We start from the raw sequence: 18169 nt of genomic DNA, 5'->3' as shown, positions 1-18169 counted from the left end.
ATGATCATTTATAAGAGATCATTTCTAAGTAAAAGAGACTATTAGCTTATAATCCCTAGCATATAAACAAATTTGCAAGTCGTACATGAACGGAAATAATTAAACAAAATTCGGTTGATTCGGGCGTTTTTTCTTTCTTAATTTGGTTTTGCGCATGATGTTTACATTCGACTTTATAACGAAGGTTATGTAATTTCGGTATTACCAAGTTATTTTTGTGCTTGTGTTGGATCTTTTCCTTTCATTGTGACACATTAGCTAATAAATATCCCAGAAAGCTTATGTCAAAGACTTAGCATAATAAAATGTAAGAGAAATGAAAATATACAAACTCAAAAATAGAATTATGAATGAAAATATCCACATCAAAAGAATAAAAGAATAAAATCTAATCTAATAACTAAACCTAGCTTGCAGTCTCATCTTTTGCTCATGCATTAGCCACTTAATTCGGTGAATATCTCATTTTCGGAAGGAGCTTAGTCTTCCGCCGAATTAACATGGTTTTCAATCCGTAACGAAGATTGATGATTTTCCATAAAACCAAAAAAAAAAAAAAAAAAAAAAACACTAAACCTAGCTAAAAAATATAAAATCACCTACAAATGAATGAATAAATTCCCAAAAAAATATGTAAGCAACTGCGTATTCACAACTTGTTCATGGAGATGTAGACTCTTCATCGGGAGACTTCATGTGCATAATTGTCCGATGAAAATTAGAATGTTTGTTAACATCGAAACTCGGGCTTGCTGCAGGCCGATACGCCTCAACCAATCTCCCTTTCTTGAATTTGATCCCACAAGCATTGCACAGCGATTTCGGACCTTGTGGGCCCTCCCTCCACTGCGGTGTGTTCCGAACTCCGCAGTGACTGCACACTTTTTCGAGTAATTTCTTGTTCTTTTCCTCGTGCAGTTGAAGTAATCTCCGATTTTCTTCTTCTAGTGTAAGCTTGGGAACCGGGTTTTTTTTCTGGTTGTTATTGCTTCTCGTTTTCCTCTTCACGTCGGTGCTGATGCAACCAGTATTTCTCTCCGAATCTTGTTGAGCACTGCTTTCCGGTATGGCATTGAGATCAAAATTCTTGTCTTCGGCTTTCGGTTTCGGAGATTCTTTCGGAACTGCACTTTCTTGATCAACTAGGGTTTCTTGTTCGACACTACATATCGGCGAACCCTTGCACTCAACATCACCGTATTCGTTACTTTCCGGAATTAGGGCAATATTGAGATCAAAATTCTTGGCTTCGGCTTTCGGTTTCAGAGATTCTTTCGGAACTGCACTTTCTTGAGTTCGGGCTTCTTGTTGGACGCTAAACTTCGGCGAACCCATGCACTCAACATCACCATCTTCATTACTTTCTTGAACTAGGGTTTCTTGTTGGACGCTAAACTTCGGCGAACCCTTGCACTCAACATCACCATATTCATTACTTTCTTGAACTAGGGTTTCTCGTTGGACACTAAACTTGGGCGAACCCTTGCACTCAACATCGTCATCACGTTCAATAATTACGGTATTCGGTGCGGGTATTGGTTGAATCCAATCGTCTGTGAAGTAGGGGAAGACGTCGTCGAGGCTATCCTGTGGCACGGACAACCCAGGGCCGATATCGGAATCTAATTCGGTTTCGTCGACTTTCAGATCAAAAATATCACTGAAATCGTAATTCATGATGCCAGCCTTTATCTGCGAGCGCTCCCGTTGTAAATACCTGACGAACAAACTTACACAAATTGCTGTATGTAAACGTAAGAGGCTTAATACATGCGCGCTATTTCACTCTTGAACTGTAATCTTGCGATTCTAGAGAGAGAGAGAGAGGGAGGAGTAGAGAGAGAGAGAGAGAGAGAGAGAGAGAGAGAGAGAGAGAGAGAGAGAGAGAGAGAGAGAGAGAGAGAGAGAGAGAGAGAGAGAGAGAGAGAGAGAAGAAACGAAAATCGCAACGAATCAGTTACGTTGATTCGTTTGAATTGTAACTTATATGTTAGACAAATGATATGTATGTATTATGTATGTCATTTATATATACACAGAGAGACGGGATTTGGAATTTCGTATATACAATGAAACCAACACATTTTTCCTATTGGATTAGATTTTACTTTTCATACTTCTTTATTAAATATTAGGGTTGACTTTGGCCACCCATCATAAGGTAATTAATGTGAAATTAAAAAAAAAAATCTTTTCTTTGGGTAATTACAGTCATACACTTAACGATGAATCTTCTTACACGTCTATTTCTTATGGTGTCAAATTTAGTGGAATCTTCTAGATTATGTGGAATATTCTCCAGTTTGTACCCATTTTACTCAATTTCCAACTCCACATTTTGAAACAAGATTATCGTTAGATGTGTCTTGTAAATATCAGATTGTGGTGCATCAGAATTGCAAAGAAATCTCTCTTGTGTGGGTAATTACAGTCACCCCATTAAGTATGAGTCTTCTTACACGTTCATCCTTATGGTGTCAAATTTAATGGAATAATCTAGATTTTGAGGAATATTCAACTCCACATTTTAAAACAAGATGATCATAAGATATGTCTGTTGGCTTGTAAATATCAGATTGTGGTGCATCCAGTAACTATCTTTTTGCGCAAAACAAGGACAAAGTAGAGAATGTACATTCTACGGAATGTAAAATATTATATTGAATTTGACACTGTACAGGTGGACGGGTAAGAAAATGTATAATTGTAGAGCACGATTGTAATTACCCAAATAAGAGGGGAGTGTTCGTAATTTAACCTAACCATAATTTAGCCTAATACTAAAATTACCTTTTATCGAATAGAAAATATATATTAAAATTACGTATACCAATGAAATTAAAATTAAAGAACTGTTAGAGATATGTACGTGCATGCATAATGAATCATGCAAAGAATAATAATCCCATAATTGCAAAAAAAAAAAAAAGGCGAATCCCTCGCCCCAAGGGCCCCCAACAAGGATTGATGGAGGATGTAAATCATGGTAACTCAACGGCCCGTTAAGGTAGCGGACCCGGACCTGGTGCCCATAAGGAACCAACCCTCATTTGGAGTTGAAATTCCCACACTGCGGCTGCCAGGATTCGATCCTAGGACCTTGCACAAACTTACCACCTCCGTAACCAGTTAAGCTACACCCATGCGGGCATAATAATCCCATAATTGAGATTGATTTACGAGGATAATGCACGCTATAGTAAAACCCTAATAATTCCAAACCCAATTATTCGAAATCCGCAATCCAAAACCCTGATTCCCCGAATCCGACCCACCAAAATTAAACCCTAACCCTTAATCCTATGTTGCTGCTGTTAATGGCGGCGCAACGTGCAGTGGCGGACCTAGCTATGGTCTATGGTGTGCAGTTGCACACCCTTGATTTTAAACAAATAATACCGTTATACATAAGTTGACAAGAAAAGCAGTTGGTTGAGTTGGTAAAGATGTTCCTTCATTTGTTATTTGGTCCCGGGTTCGAACTCCCAGCCTGTAAAAAGCTGATTTTTTTTCAAATCTTTACATTTTTCACCCTTTTTCTTTTTAAATATTTACACAATTCACCTAAAATTTTTAAATTGTAAATTTTTGGTCCACTATTTTTATAAAGTGATATTTAATTTTTTTATTCTACAATTTAGCACCCCCTTGGCAAAAATCCTGGATCCGCCACTGGCAACGTGGATGGTCGTCGTCCGCTTTACAAGTTTTGGGTCCAGAAAAATTCATAAATTGTTTAAGATATTTATTCTTGCTATGGTTGGGAATTTTTTTCATTATTTTGTGCTAAAGGATTTTTTGTCTTGGATTATAAATAAAAGGAACGTTTGAATTGCGCAAATTGAAAACATATTACATATATTTTGATGAAGTCATCTCATGAAGGGTATTTGTCCAAATTTTGGTTACGATCTGTGTGGTCCATATATAAGTGGTTTAATGTTTTAGGGCTGTAATTGGTTGAGAGTTAGATGTGACACCTGATTATTTATTTTGTGTGGATTTTAATTATAAATTTGATTAAATAATTACTGATTAACCGCGCGCGCGTACACCACATATATATACATATATGATTATGTGTAGATTTACAGTTAAAATTCATCCAGTGTAAATAACCAGGTGTAGCATCTAATTTCTTTCGGTCGGTGACATTGACTATCACTCGAGTATGGTCGAGTCATGATTCAGAAATAGTGTCAAGTGATGATTGGCACAAGGCCGCCACATATCGCTCGATAGGTGGTCGAGTGTTGGGAAGACACTGGGGGTAGGGATGGCAACGGAGCGGGTACCCTCGAAAAAGTGCAATACCAGAACCATTACCATTTAATATAGCTCAAACCATGACCATACCAAACTCATTTAAAAAGTTAATGGAAATACCAGAACCATTACCACGAATATCCGGATACCCACGGATACCCATTTACCATTTAAATTGTGATAATAAAAATAACTTTGGGTCCGATAACTTTTAAGTAACTCTCAAAAAAAGGAAGAAAAAAAAATAAATTATACAAATATATCCTCCCTAAATTATTTAATACTTTATTTAAACATTTGCAAATTATTTTTTTATTCATATTATGTAAAACCATGACCGCAAATGTAAAACCAGAACCATACCAAAACCATGACGGTTTTCTTTTTTTTTACCAAAACCATGACCAAACTCTAATGGTTTCGGTAACGGGTTTTAAACGAAGCGGATACCCGCGAATAGCTAGCGGTTCGGGTTTTTTTGCCATCCCTAACTGGGGGTGCCTGTCAGAAAATATAAGGTATGGCACACTTGATTCAAGTAGGAACACTGATTGAGAGTACTTGGCAAGTGGTATGAGGAAGTCTCTAGACGGTATTAGGAGCTTGGCACGGCGTTGTTCGCCAAGCGACAAGAGAGATTCTAGGAAATACTTGTGGCTGACATGGACATGGCTCAGCAGCCAATGCAGACAACTGTGGGCAACAATCAGCAAGAACGGTTGATGACGAGAGCAAAAGGAGTCCGAAGGAAATCAATCAAATGTCAAGGAAGGGCAGGTTGGCATGGGCAGGCCGGCAAGGAAGGCAGCTTGATGTGCGGGCTAGATGGGCAAGTTTGGACGACGGTTGCTAGACAGTTTGTCACAACACATGCACAAAAACTCCCCGCTGGTGTTCATTTAAGTTGCTAAGTGGTATTCCCTTAGGGCATCCCCTGTCCCATTAGTAGAAAAATGGCTTTTTACTACGACCGTTAACCGTAGCAAAATATACTAAATTCGTAGTGAAAATGCTTTTGTTACGCATTTGCTACAAATTCGTCCCGTAGCATATACGAGTGTGACAAAAGTTTTGCTACTAAATGGCCGTAGCAAATAATTTTTTGCCACGGTAAATCTTAACATTCACTACGACTCCAAGATTGTCCTGCAGTAAAAGGTATCTTTTGTAATTACGGCTTTTTTCCATAGCAAAAAAATTGTATTACAAAGTCATTTTTGTACTAGTGTCCGTAACCAGATTGGAGTGTAAATTGCATGTTTCCTTGTATATATTTGGCTATGAGTGAACAAGTCCGGGTCATATAGAGATAGATAATTCAAATTGCATTGTCGAGCATCTATGTAAGAATTTTGTGTGCGCGTGTTTCGTCTTCTTTTGTATTGTTTGTGGGAAATCAATACAAAGGTTGGGCATTACACATAAATGTGTCTGCATGTTGTTTACCATCACATACTCTTTACATATCTACGTTGGCTTAAAGGACTTTGTGTTTGCGCGTTTGTAGAAAGAAATCTAGCCAAGGTTGACTAACTTTGTGTGGAAACTAAGCCGTACGGAGGTGAAAACTCTTGTGCAAAGAAACCCTTGTGGCATTTAATTACCTATATGGATCGACAAAGTCTAACCTCTTAACATGTACCTCCTTAATATATGATTAGAAGTTTATTGCAGTAGAGAGTTATATTTAGATTAGGAGTTCTGGTAAGATTATAACTAGACTTAAATTCATTATTATAAGAGGAGGTTTTAGTTGTTTGTCCCACATCGAAGATTTGCTTTTCGTTGGTAGACACGGTGCGCCTGGCTGTGTTATTGATTGTGTTAGTAACAATTTGGTTTTGGTTGTGTTAGTCACAATTTGGTTTTGGTTGATTGAAATTTGGTTTTTTGGGTTCATCATAATTTGGTTTTTTTGTGTTTCTTCTAACATGGTGTCAGAACCATACTGTTGTTTTTTTTTGCTATTTTTCCATCTTTCGCTCAGTTCCACAAAGACGGAAAACACCATAAATCAACGCTATTTTTTATTTGCAATCTGTTTTTTAGTGTGTCTTGATCTAACACACCTCGTTGCATTCTGCTCCTACAATAAATGAGACTTGAGTGTAAAACGTATTCGTTGTCTTGGGAATCACAATATTTCCTAAGTAGGTTGTATTGAACAATATTTTCGATATAATGAACTATTTAAAGATAATTAAACTCTAGAATCATATATATTCGAACAAGTTCATATCGAAAACATATAACTGTACTATTCCAACTAGAAAATTAATTTCCTATCTAAATTAAATAACTAAATATTAATAATACGAATCGTAACGTACACTCGCTAATGCATGAGTTAATAGTGATGATATAAGTGCATTTCGCACAATGTAACATTAGCGTTAGTAATAACATATTCTTGCTTGTTCATCAAGAACTAGTGTCACTCTCCTAAGACTGTAATTTGCAAAATCGAAATCTTTAAAAAAGGGGATTTGTCATCTCCTTTTGTTTAAGAATCCCGGCCTCCGTAAATTTGGGGATGATTTGAAAGTGAGGCTTCAATAAGAGTTTGGACAATCAATTTTGTGTTATATCCAGGTGGATATTTACCATTCATATATACTGCATTTGTGAATAAATAGTAAAAATCTACTCAGTGTAAACTTCACGTGAAGTGGTACGTGCATAATAAATTAAAAAGAAATTTATTCATAAGTTAACTAAATAATTAATGCACATTGTGGAAAAGGGCAAATAGCTAGTGTGATTGGAGGGCAAAGGAACTCAAAAGTTAAGAATATATAGAGAGAGAAGCGACGTGGAATCTGGAATAACAAGAATAGCACAAGAAATGGTTTAAGGATTACTTTTCTTCGTTTCAAAAGTTTGCATCTCTCACACACATACACGCACTACATACGTACATATATATATATACATAGTTTTATTTATATATGGATTCTGTTTTTACATAAAGGAATTATTTCGAAGGGGCAATTAATAATAATATAATGGACGAGGAACGAAGAAAAAGGATGAGAAGAACAACGTTGGATCAACTTGAAGAGGTTTTTCCACTTTATTCAACTTTTAATCTAATTTCGAGTTTTCGACCTAATGTCATTTAATTAATTTCTTGATTTTGTTAGTCATTTTTATTTATTTATTTGTAAAATTATAATATTATTATACTCCATGTTCCTAAATAGTAGTCGTTTTTCAAGTTTTGCACCAAATATTAAGAATTTTAATAAATGTTTTTTTTAATTTTAGGAAGAACACATTAAAGAGACTAAAGTAACATTTATCATTTAACGATATGAACAGAGAAATTTAATATTATAGTTGAATAAATATGGGTAAAACGGGAAATAATGCGTTTAATGCAGCAAAGAATTCTAACCTATTAGATAATATGGAACAATATACTTTTCTAAAGTAACAAATATTGCGGAACGGATGGTGTAATTGAGTAATTGATTCGCATAGACCCAAAGAAAAAAAAATAAAAAATCGAGTCGTGGTAAATGTTGGAACTTGATCGAGAAAATATAAACGCCATCGCGAAGTTAGTTTAAATATTGCTTCCGAACAACAATTAATTAAGTAGCAATTAGTCATTAGGTCAAAAAAAATTGAAAGAAAGAGAGAATGTGATTTAATAATCAGTTTAATTGTTTAAATATTAGGGGAGACTAATTTTGCCGGTGCCGGAAATGAACGAAAGTGAAAGCGAAGAAGCCGAAACAAGTGCTTCCGATTCCGACCAAGATTTTGAGTGCAGCGACGACGACTTCTTGTATGGTCCCATTCAATGTACGTTGCCATTTATAGAAATATTATAAATTCTTTTTCTTAGGAAATATTAATTGTTATATTCAACACCCCTTGTATTTATTAGAAAATAACTTTTCGGCCTCGAGTTATTTATATGAATGAAGGGTTTTGCTAAGAAATAAATAAGTGAGAATTTATTTAACAATTCAAGATAACACATGTAACTAATAATAATTAATTAATTAATTACTAGTGATATGGTTTTTCCAATTTCAGCTGGACTGTATTCATCGGAGGATGAGCTTGAATACTTTTATGATGATGATCAGGTCTCTTTTATTTCTCCTGCACTAAATTAAATCATTCAATTAAAACTACTAAAATATATGAGAGTCTATTATAATTTATTCCAAAATAAAGGTTTTTCTAATTTTCTTGAAAAATAATTTCTATTATTATTTTTTATTTTATTTTTTTATTTGAGAGAATCCTATATATGCTTTTGTTAGGAAGTGGAACAAGATGATGTTGATCCAGACGAATTATCGTACGAGGTAAGACCAAAATACCAATTGTTTGTTTCATTGATAGAAATTAAATTATCAATTACTTCGAAGTTGGGCTTAGAAAGTTTTTTGAAAAAATAAAATTTGATAGTTGTGACTAAAATTAATCACTTGTTTTATTGGACATATGCAAAATTAAAAAAAAAAATCAATTTGAAGTAAATGTAAGAAAATATGTGTTTACAAAATGTATTTTAATTCTCAACTGATAAAGTCAATAATGTATAGTAGATAGGGGTGGAAATTGGAACGAAAATTCCGATTTCCGCCGAATCCGATCCGAAATATTCCGATTTTGGAACGACTTTTTCAATTCCGAATTCCGAAATTCCGATTTCCGAAAATTCCGAAAAAAAATCGGATCGGAATCGGAAATACATAACAGAATTTAAGAATTTCCGATTTCCGATCCAAAATTATTCCGATTATTTCCGATTTTTCTAATTATTATAAATATCTATTACTATATATAATATATACTATATGTCTATATCTATCCGTCAGTATGTACTAATTACTAGTAATATATATTAGTATATTACTAATATTTTTCCAATATATATATATCGACATATTATTATTTTTTAATTTTCTAAAACATACAAAAGTCAAAACTCAATTTTTTTTATTTTTTTCCTTTTTTTTGGGGAAAATTCCGAAAATTTCCGAAAAATTTCCGAAAATTCCGAAAATGAAGATTTCCGAAAAATTCCGATTTTTCGAAAATTCCGAAAAAATCGGAATCGGAATCAATTTTTGAATTCCGAAAAAATCGGAATCGGAATTGGAAGGCGTTTTGGACTTCCGAAAAAAATCGGAAATTTTCCGAAACACCCAAATCCGATCCGATCCGTCCGGTTTCCACCCCTAATAGTAGACCTTGAACTTAGCTATGATATATTTTCAAGAAAAAAAATTGTGAATTTACTATATAGAAATGAAATATAATTAATTAAATAACTATAAATTACAGGAGCTGATTGCTCTAGGAGAGATGGTGGGAGTGGAGAACAGAGGTTTATCAGAGGCTGAAATAAATAAACATTTAAATCCAATTATATCATGTCAATCTACCACCAATTTGCTTATTGACAGGTGCGTATATATGTTTTACTATATTTTATTGCAAATGTTGATACATACATATATTCTTTAAACTAAGACACTTAATTAAACTTTGGTCAAATACTTAATTTATGTTGGTGAATTACAAAAACCTCCTTTAACTTTTGATGTTATTCTTAACAACTACACATGCACTTAAAAGGTGCAAGTCGGAACGGAATTTTCATTGTCTGCCGGTTCTTATTTAAAAAGTTCCAATTTTAGAACATTTTTTTTCATTCCGATTTTCAATATATTTTTTCATTCCGATTCTTTGAATTTTAATCTCTATTTTTATATTTTTGGGGGTTGCGTGGCAAGATAGGTGTGTGATATGCCAAGTGGAATATGAAAAAGGGGACAAATTAGTTACCCTAGGATGTGATCATCCATACCATGGGGATTGTATAGCCAAATGGCTTCAAATTAAAAAGGTGGGAAAATAAATTACAAATTATTCTTTAAATTCTTTTTTTTTTTTTTTTTTTTAATAATCATCCTTAATTCGATTTTATTTTTTTATTTATTTAAATGTTGTCTTTGTAGATTTGTCCGATATGCAATAACGAGGTGACACGTGTAGAGATATCCAAGACCGAAGAAAAGATGAATGCAAATGAATTTGAATCTTCTATGTAATTACCAAATAGGGAAAATCAGCAATGTATATATGGGGCTATATTATTTTCTATTTAAGAATTAAGATTCAAACCCATCATAATAAGATTACTTCATTATTTATTTTTCATTGTTTAGTTCTTTAATAGCAATTCTAATAAAAAAGGATATATAACAATAATCTCAAAAAATAGGCAATTTCATCGTCAACTCTAAATTTCATTTCTAGGGTGTAAATCCGACGAAAAATAATTCTTTTGAAAAAAATGTCAAATCTTTTCGAAGCTGAAAACTAATTTCAATTTCGTTCTAAAAATAAAAAATCGGATTGTTTTAATCGAAATTATCCAACTTTTTAATCATCTAAATTATAAAATGCATAACAATATTGGTATCTTAAGTGCATTATTCCAAAAATGTACACATGGATGAAAATGCAAGTACTTCCAAAAATGTTAGTGGAAAGATTCCATAGAAAAAATCGAAACACGAAAAAAAAAATTAAAAATATATCTGAAATGATCAATGTCGTTTTAATTTTACTAATGTCGTTTTGACTTCGAAAGTGATTTTGACTATTTTCTATTTTGAATTTGGCAAAGTTCAAAAGACGGAAACTGTAGTCCTTTGAGATAGCTTTCTAATCCAACATGAATGACCTGGATTGGATGTCGGGTGACAAAGTTATGCGTGAATGAGTTACGTTTCAAATTTTACATAATTTAAAACATCAAAGTTGTGGGCAGTGTTCATTAATTCATGCATAACTTTCTCAATCGACATTCAATCTTGGCAATTCAAATTAGATTAGAATGCTAACTCAAAGAAGGGTAATGATATACGCAGGCCAAATTAAACATTCAGGCACTTTTTTACCATGATTTTTTACCTTTTTACCATAACTATTTACCTTTTGTACTATTCATATGCACAAAATCGGACTTTTTTTTATTCATGTGCTCGTGTGAATTTACGCGAGCACTTGGCAAGTGCTCGTGTGAATTTACGCGAGCACTTGGCAAGTGCTCGCGTAAATTCACGTGAGCACATTAACAATTTTTTTTTTTTTTTTTTAACCCACTCGTGTGATTTCACACGAACAGAGAAGATATGCTCGTGTGAAATCACACGAGCAGAACGTCTATGTTCGTGTGAAATCACACGAGCAATTAAAAAAAAAAAAAATTAACAAGGCCTGCTCGCGTAAATTCACGCGAGCACTTGCCAAGTGCTCGCGTAAATTCACACGAGCAGGCCAAAGTCCGATTTTTTTCGTTTTTTTTTTCGGATTCGTAATCTACATAACAAGAGGATCGTAAAAACGTAAAAATTACCTCCGATCTGTTGACGATTTGCACGGGCTTTGCGAAAGAAAATCGAAAGGGTAGAGAGAGTTTTTGAGTTTTTTACCTTTTGTTTTTTGAGAAATGGTAAAAAATGTGCCTGAATGTTTAATTTGTGCCTGCACAAATCATTTCAGCTCAAAGAATTACAAATTCCATGTTCTGAATTTTGCCAAATTCAAACTCGAAAATGGTCAAAATCACGTTTGAAGTCAAAACGACATTATGAAAACTGAAACGATATTTATCACCTCCCAAAATATATGTATATAAAATATAAAAAAATAATAGTGTTCATATAAAGTAAGATCACCTGCTCCGGCGGAAAACGAGAGAAATCTAGAAATGGCGGAGCTGTTCGACAAGCAGGCGGCGATATACTCGGACTCGCGGCCAACTTATCCGGCAGAATGGTACAAAATGCTGGCTGATCTCACCCCCCACCACTCTCTCGCTTGGGACGTCGGCACCGGCAACGGTCAAGCTGCTCTCGGTGTCAGTTTCTCCCTCTCTCTCTCTCTCTCTCTCTCTCTCTCTCTCTCTCTCTCTCTCTCTCTCTCTCTCTCTCTCTCTCTCTCTCTCTCTCTCTCTCTCTCTCTCTCTCTCTCTCTCTCTCTCTCTCTCTCTCTCTCTCTCTCTCTCTCTCTCTCTCTCTCTCTCTCTCTCTCTCTCTCTCTCTCTCTCTCTCTCTCTCTCTATTCCTTACCTTTTTATCGTTTTTAATTGCCAATTCTATAATCAGATCATCAATTTTCTTTTTCGTGGGGAAATTGAATTTATTTGTTCTTAATTGGATTGATTGATTGTGAATTTCATCACTAATTTGATTAATTCCCCTATTAATTCCTGAACAAAAGATACGAAAACTCCCAAAAAAAAATCGAAAAACAGAACAAAAATTGATCCTTTTCAATACACAGGTGGCAGAGCATTACAAGCAAGTAATCGCAACCGACACAAGCGAACCGCAGCTGAAACACGCAACGCCGCACCCTCGAATACGCTACCTCCACACGCCGCCATCATTATCCGACGACGACCTGGCGAACCTAATAGCCCCCGGCAACAACGACTCCTCGCTCGATTTAATCACCGTAGCTCAAGCGGTCCACTGGTTCGACCTACCGAGATTCTACTCCCTGGCCAATCGCCTCCTCCGAAAACCGGGCGGCATTCTCGCCGTGTGGGGCTACAACGACATAGCTGTCACCCCAGCATTCGACGCCGCAGCTAAAAAATTTCACGACACCACACTCCCGTACTGGAACTCGAAGATCGATCTTATTTTCGATGGATATAAATCACTACCGTTCCCTTTCGAAAATGTAGGGCTGGGATCGGAGGGGAATCCGGTGGCTCTTGATATACCGAAGGAGCTTTCTTTCGAGGGGTATTTGAAAATGGTGAGGTCTTGGTCGGCTGTTGTGACTGCTAAGGAACGAGGTGTGGATTTATTACCGGAAGATACTGTTCGGAAGCTGGAGGCTGCTTGGGGTGGGGCCCGCCTCGTGAGATCGGTTGCGTATAAAGGGTTTATGTTGGCTGGGAAAGTGAAGGTTTGCTCGTGATTAATGTTTTGAAGCTTGTTATTTTTCATAGCTTGAGGTTTTGTGATGGATATATCCCGTTTCGTACTCTTGTTTTCTGTTGTTGCTCGATTGAAGATGGCTTCGGTTTGCTGTGGTTTTGAAACTGGTGCTTGGTTTCGTGTTCGTTTTTGTTCCCATTGCTTTTTCTGTGACCGTAGAAATTGTGCATCAACTTACTAGAAAGAATAATATATAAAGTGAGAAATATTAGGAAAATAAAAGATTCACACCTGATGTGGAGAAAGAGAAGTAAAGCACCAGCAATTGCTGTGCCTTTGAATACTGTTTTCAGTAGTGGCCTTCGATTTCGATTCGTATTAGGCTGTGGAGGGTTTTTGTCCTTCGTTCGGTCTGTAATACTTTGTGTAAGAATAAGCGGATCATCTTCTGTTTTATCCTGAATACGAAGAACGGGATATAATCAAGATTCCGAGCAGATAAAGATAGAGTGTGCTTTTTCGATAATGTAGTATATAATCACCTGAATGCCATTTTCCGATATAGAACCGCAGAAGTTAGTGTCGTTCGAAAAACCGAGATGCGAATCTTGGATTCTATAATCTTGAATATTCATGTTCTCGACCTGTTCGTTCGATTCTCCACTCTCTTCAACCGGATTACGTTTGCATGAAAATTCAAAATATTCGGATCTTACATCTGAAATAACCATATCCCTATTTTCCTGACAAAAGTCACCATTTTCAGGATTGCTAATTTCAGTGCGACACGATCCACCTTCTAGAAACCCTAAACCGGATAATTCAGATTTGTCCTCAGATAGAAGAAGATACTCGGTAGAAGCATCTTGCAATGTGTCCGTTTTTTTGTACTCGGATAATACGAACGGATCTTTTTTGTAGTGCTTTTCGACTTTGCTTTCCTTTGATGAAAAAGAGCAAACATTCGCGCTCGATGAATCATCCTCATCGAAATGCTCGTCAAATTCCAAATTGAGCAACCGCCCCAATACAGAAGTCATGCTAGTGGTGGAAGACACCTCCATTTCTTCATCGTCCGATAATTTCTTGCAGGACCCACGCTGAACGAGTCCTTGCGAATCGACATTCAAAAAGAAATCAAAAACATTGTTTCCTCCATCAGGAATAACTCGATTATTGCTGCTGCCATCATCAGTTGCATGGAGGACCATTAAATCCGAAAATGCCAAATAATCCGAAATATAATTGTTTTCGCCTATACTGATGCACGGAGAATCTTCGTCTGCAGTAGTGTTTTTACTTTTACGCCCCTCTTCCTTTTTCTGAGCATCCAATTCTAGTACATTATGCGCTTCGGGTGAGCTTTCTATGTCTGAATTAACGGATGAAAAAGAATATTCACCCATATATCGGCTTTCTGCTTCGTCCGACTCTTCGGAGCTACTATAATCACCGTTCCTATCGTACGGCGCATAATATTTTTTCTATATCGCAAAAAAAAAAACAAGAAAATACAAATCAGTGACTTGAAATCGGCAGATAAATTTAAAAAAATAAAATAAAAAATTAACGGCATACCTGTTCCGGCTTTTTCAGTGGAGTATTACGAGAAATAAAACTCGACGAACTTGAAAGGGTACTGCATTGTGGTGATTCTAAGCTTTTTCGTATTACGCCTACCATATCTGTCGGCATGGCTACTGACGAGCATATAACCACATCGAAATCAGGGACCTAAAATAAATAACGAAATATTAATTTATCGCAGGCAATAATAAATAAACTTGGTACAGAACAAATAAAGAAATATCTTACACAAAGATGCTTAGACCTAGCTTTCTTCGAAAGGGCTCTTATGCAAATGCAAACTTTTCGAACGTCTCGTTTCTCGACAACATCCGATGGAGAAAATAGGTCAATGCCACTCAATCCAAGAATTTTGCACGTCTATTTACGAAAACAGAAGCGATTAAATTAGCAATAGAAATCGTTGATGCAGTCTAAAATTTCAACGAGTTTGTTTCGATTTAAAAAAAATGATGCATTACCTTTAGAAAGGAATCGACGTTGGAGTAAGGCTTGTACCTACCACTGCTCGTTTTCGAACCAAACGGCCCGTATTTATGCTTTAAATGTCTTAACTCCATACATTTTGTCAACAACAGATTCCACACTGTTTTAGAAACTTCAAACCTAAAATCCGAAAAATGTCGGTCGAGTCAATATATATATATATATATATATATATATATATATATATATAGAGAGAGAGAGAGAGAGAGAGAGAGAGAGAGAGAGAGAGAGAGAGAGGATAAATACTAAATGATTCACTTATGAACAATAGCCAAATGTGCATAATATTATTCTACAATTTAATTCAATTTTCTACATTTAAGCTACTCAAATAAATCTAGATTTCAGCTATGTAAGAAGGAATTAAATAATTATGATTTATGAATTTTTAAATAAAAAAAAAAGGACAAGAACTTACAGTATCTCTCCATCTTGAAGCAACTCAGAGATGTTTAAATTATCCTGATCGAATCTTGTGTTGAGAACTTCTCCCAGCCATATTCTTGTTTGAGTCTGTGCCCATATTTATATATATATATATATATGTAAAGCCAATACAAAATATTAATTAATAAATAAACAAAATACAAACTGTAAGAATAAAATTAGTGTGTGTGTGTGTGTAAATTAAATATAGGCCGGACCTGCAAGAAAGCTTGATCGAGTTCCCGGAAGCTGGATTCTGCCGAGGAAGACGGAGATGAGTCAATCATTTTTTTTTTCCGATGATTTCCCGCCTAAGATCACTCACTCATTCAAAAAGAAAAAAGTGAACAAGAGAGAGAGAGAGAGTAGTATATATATATATATATATATAGAGAGAGAGAGAGAGAGAGAGAGAGAGAGAGAGAGAGAGAGAGAGAGAATGAAGAATCTTGAAATTGTGTTATTACAAGGTTTACGAGGTAAGAATAGTGGCCGCGTGGGTTAGTTTATGTCGACGATTTTTGGATTTACTATTACTCTATATGTAGTCTAGCTTTTTCTTTCTTTATTTATTTCTTTATTATTATTATTATTTATTTATTTATTTATTTATTATTGGAAAAAATTCGAATTTGCTTGCGTTTGAGGTAAGGATTTATGGGGACAAGCCGGCGACGCGGCGGCAGCGGCAGCGCAAAGCTTGTGCTGGAAAAAAGACAGCCTCTGCGGATTTATGGGCAATCAATCTTTTGCATTTTCTCTTCTTTTTTCCCTTTTTTTTATTATTATTTACTCCATTTTTTCGAATACAATTTTAATTTTGGAACAATATTTTTCATTTCAATTGCAGATTTTTCTCAACTTGCTTTCGATTGAAATTGGAATACTTATGAGATTCTGGTTTTTGAGTTTTTACATCCAATTATAGTTCCGGAAATAATTTTTTTTAAATCAAATTGTTTGCAAAAAGTTACACTTAAATATCATTTTTATTATGTTTTTTTATATTATAGTTGAATATAAAAATACTTTTTTCTATTTTTACAGGATCCAATAAAAACACGATTTTGGACCAAATTCTTTTTTTCGAATTTCAAATTTTTGATTTTCAATTTTTCTGAATTTTTTTTAGACGGAATTGGAATTAATTTTTCACTTTAAAATTAGAATTTGTCCAATTCGATGACCCTTTTGATTTTCTATAATAATAAAATAATGATATTCTATCTTTTAGTTACTAGATGTAGATTATTTATTGACACCTAACTCAATAAATACTATTATCTCAAATTCAACTACAAAAAGTCAACAATGATTCAACAAAATCTAAAACTCTTAATAGTAATACTTTTTGAAAGTTTAAATTTATGAATCATTATTACAACAACAAATGATCTATAACAATATACATGTGGTATCACTTTGATAGATGAAAAAATATCATCCAAGTATCAAGTGTCTAAAAGAATTAGGATAAATAGCACTTAAACCCCTATGGTTTGAACTTTGTGCATATGAGTCCTTTAAACTTTCAATATATCACATGACTCCCTTGTACTTTAATATAAGCACATAATCACCCTGTACTTTCCAAAAATTCTTCTTCCTAATGAGCATGATTATTTACCAAGTAGAATACTATAGACAGGGGCGAGTCCACCCAAGGGCTAGGGTGGACTCAAGCCCCCCCTCACTTCCAAAAATTTTCCCATTATATATATATATATATATATATATATATATATATATATATATATATATATATATATATATATATATATATATATATATTTTTTTTTTTTTTTTGATATATATTCTATTTAAGTTTTTAGTCTATTCAAGTATATTATTTAAGCCCACTTATTTTTAGTATATTTACTCAAAGCCCCCCATGTATATTTTATTTATATTTTTAGCCTATTCAATTATATCTTTTTTTTAATCTATTCAATTATATTATTTAAGCCCACTTATTTCTAGTCCACTTACTCAAAGCCCCCATGCCTTACGTTTCTTGAAAAAGAAAAAAAAAACTTTGTTCTCTCCCACAGTCTCACTAATAGCAGTTAAATTGCCACCCACCGACAATCGTTTAGCATTTGACAACTTCTCTCTCATCTTAATTTTCAGATTGGGTATCAATTAGAAGTCGATTGTGTCAATTTGATAATCGACTTGATATTCATGTTTCTTAATTTTTTATAGCAATTTAGCTTTCACGATTTGTTTTGGATTATCATTTGAAAGTGAAGGAAAAAAATGCGTATCAAATTTTCATCTCAAATTTCTTTTATAGCAAATTTTTTTTCGGGGGCGCTGCCCCCGAACCCCCCGTGTGTTTAAGCCCCCCCTCACCAAACTTTCTGGCCTCGCCACTGACTATAGAGGATTGTGTGCTTATGTTTAAAATACAAGGGTTGTCATATGCACAAAGTTCAAATTACAGGGAGTCATGTGCACAAAGATCAAATTAT

The 18169-nt window shown here is 34.7% G+C and overlaps 4 protein-coding genes across 5 annotated transcripts; 2 read left to right on the top strand and 2 right to left on the bottom strand.

The window, feature by feature from the left end:
• Positions 1 to 327: 327 nt before the first annotated feature.
• On the bottom strand, positions 328 to 1983 carry LOC105976852 (uncharacterized). The gene has a single exon (XM_088821101.1). It carries the CDS (start codon positions 1675 to 1677, stop codon positions 661 to 663), a length of 1017 nt encoding a protein of 338 aa, XP_088677227.1. The 5' UTR covers positions 1678 to 1983; the 3' UTR covers positions 328 to 660.
• Positions 1984 to 7217: 5234 nt separating this feature from the next.
• Positions 7218 to 10455, top strand: LOC105976848 (uncharacterized). The gene is made up of 7 exons (XM_088821100.1): positions 7218 to 7328; positions 7950 to 8076; positions 8314 to 8366; positions 8547 to 8591; positions 9577 to 9698; positions 10033 to 10141; positions 10254 to 10455. Exons 1-7 carry the CDS (start codon positions 7272 to 7274, stop codon positions 10344 to 10346), a joined length of 606 nt encoding a protein of 201 aa, XP_088677226.1. The 5' UTR covers positions 7218 to 7271; the 3' UTR covers positions 10347 to 10455.
• A 1489-nt stretch (positions 10456 to 11944) lies between these two features.
• LOC105976906 (S-adenosyl-L-methionine-dependent methyltransferases superfamily protein) lies at positions 11945 to 13380 on the top strand. The gene is made up of 2 exons (XM_013002179.2): positions 11945 to 12163; positions 12589 to 13380. The coding sequence occupies exons 1-2, from the start codon at positions 12014 to 12016 to the stop codon at positions 13234 to 13236; spliced, it is 798 nt and encodes a 265-aa protein (XP_012857633.1). The 5' UTR covers positions 11945 to 12013; the 3' UTR covers positions 13237 to 13380.
• On the bottom strand, positions 12536 to 16211 carry LOC105976905 (uncharacterized). 2 transcript variants are annotated; one of them, XM_088821808.1, is made up of 8 exons: positions 15914 to 16211; positions 15688 to 15782; positions 15245 to 15389; positions 15012 to 15143; positions 14775 to 14930; positions 13739 to 14680; positions 13488 to 13654; positions 12536 to 13403 (listed from the first exon to the last, which is right to left on the bottom strand). In XM_088821808.1, exons 1-8 carry the CDS (start codon positions 15980 to 15982, stop codon positions 13262 to 13264), a joined length of 1848 nt encoding a protein of 615 aa, XP_088677934.1. In that variant the 5' UTR covers positions 15983 to 16211; the 3' UTR covers positions 12536 to 13261. The 2 variants fall into 2 exon arrangements, with proteins under 2 accessions (XP_088677934.1, XP_012857631.1); XM_013002177.2 differs by having other exon boundaries at positions 12536 to 13654; positions 15914 to 16176.
• Between the last annotated feature and the right edge of the window lie 1958 nt (positions 16212 to 18169).

The sequence above is a fragment of the Erythranthe guttata genome, chromosome 8 (genome assembly GCF_056151865.1).
Source record: "Erythranthe guttata isolate IM_541 chromosome 8, IM_541, whole genome shotgun sequence".
Taxonomy (NCBI): domain Eukaryota; kingdom Viridiplantae; phylum Streptophyta; class Magnoliopsida; order Lamiales; family Phrymaceae; genus Erythranthe; species Erythranthe guttata.
Note: the sequence above shows the minus strand (reverse complement) of the source record. Positions and strands in the feature narration are given on the sequence as shown.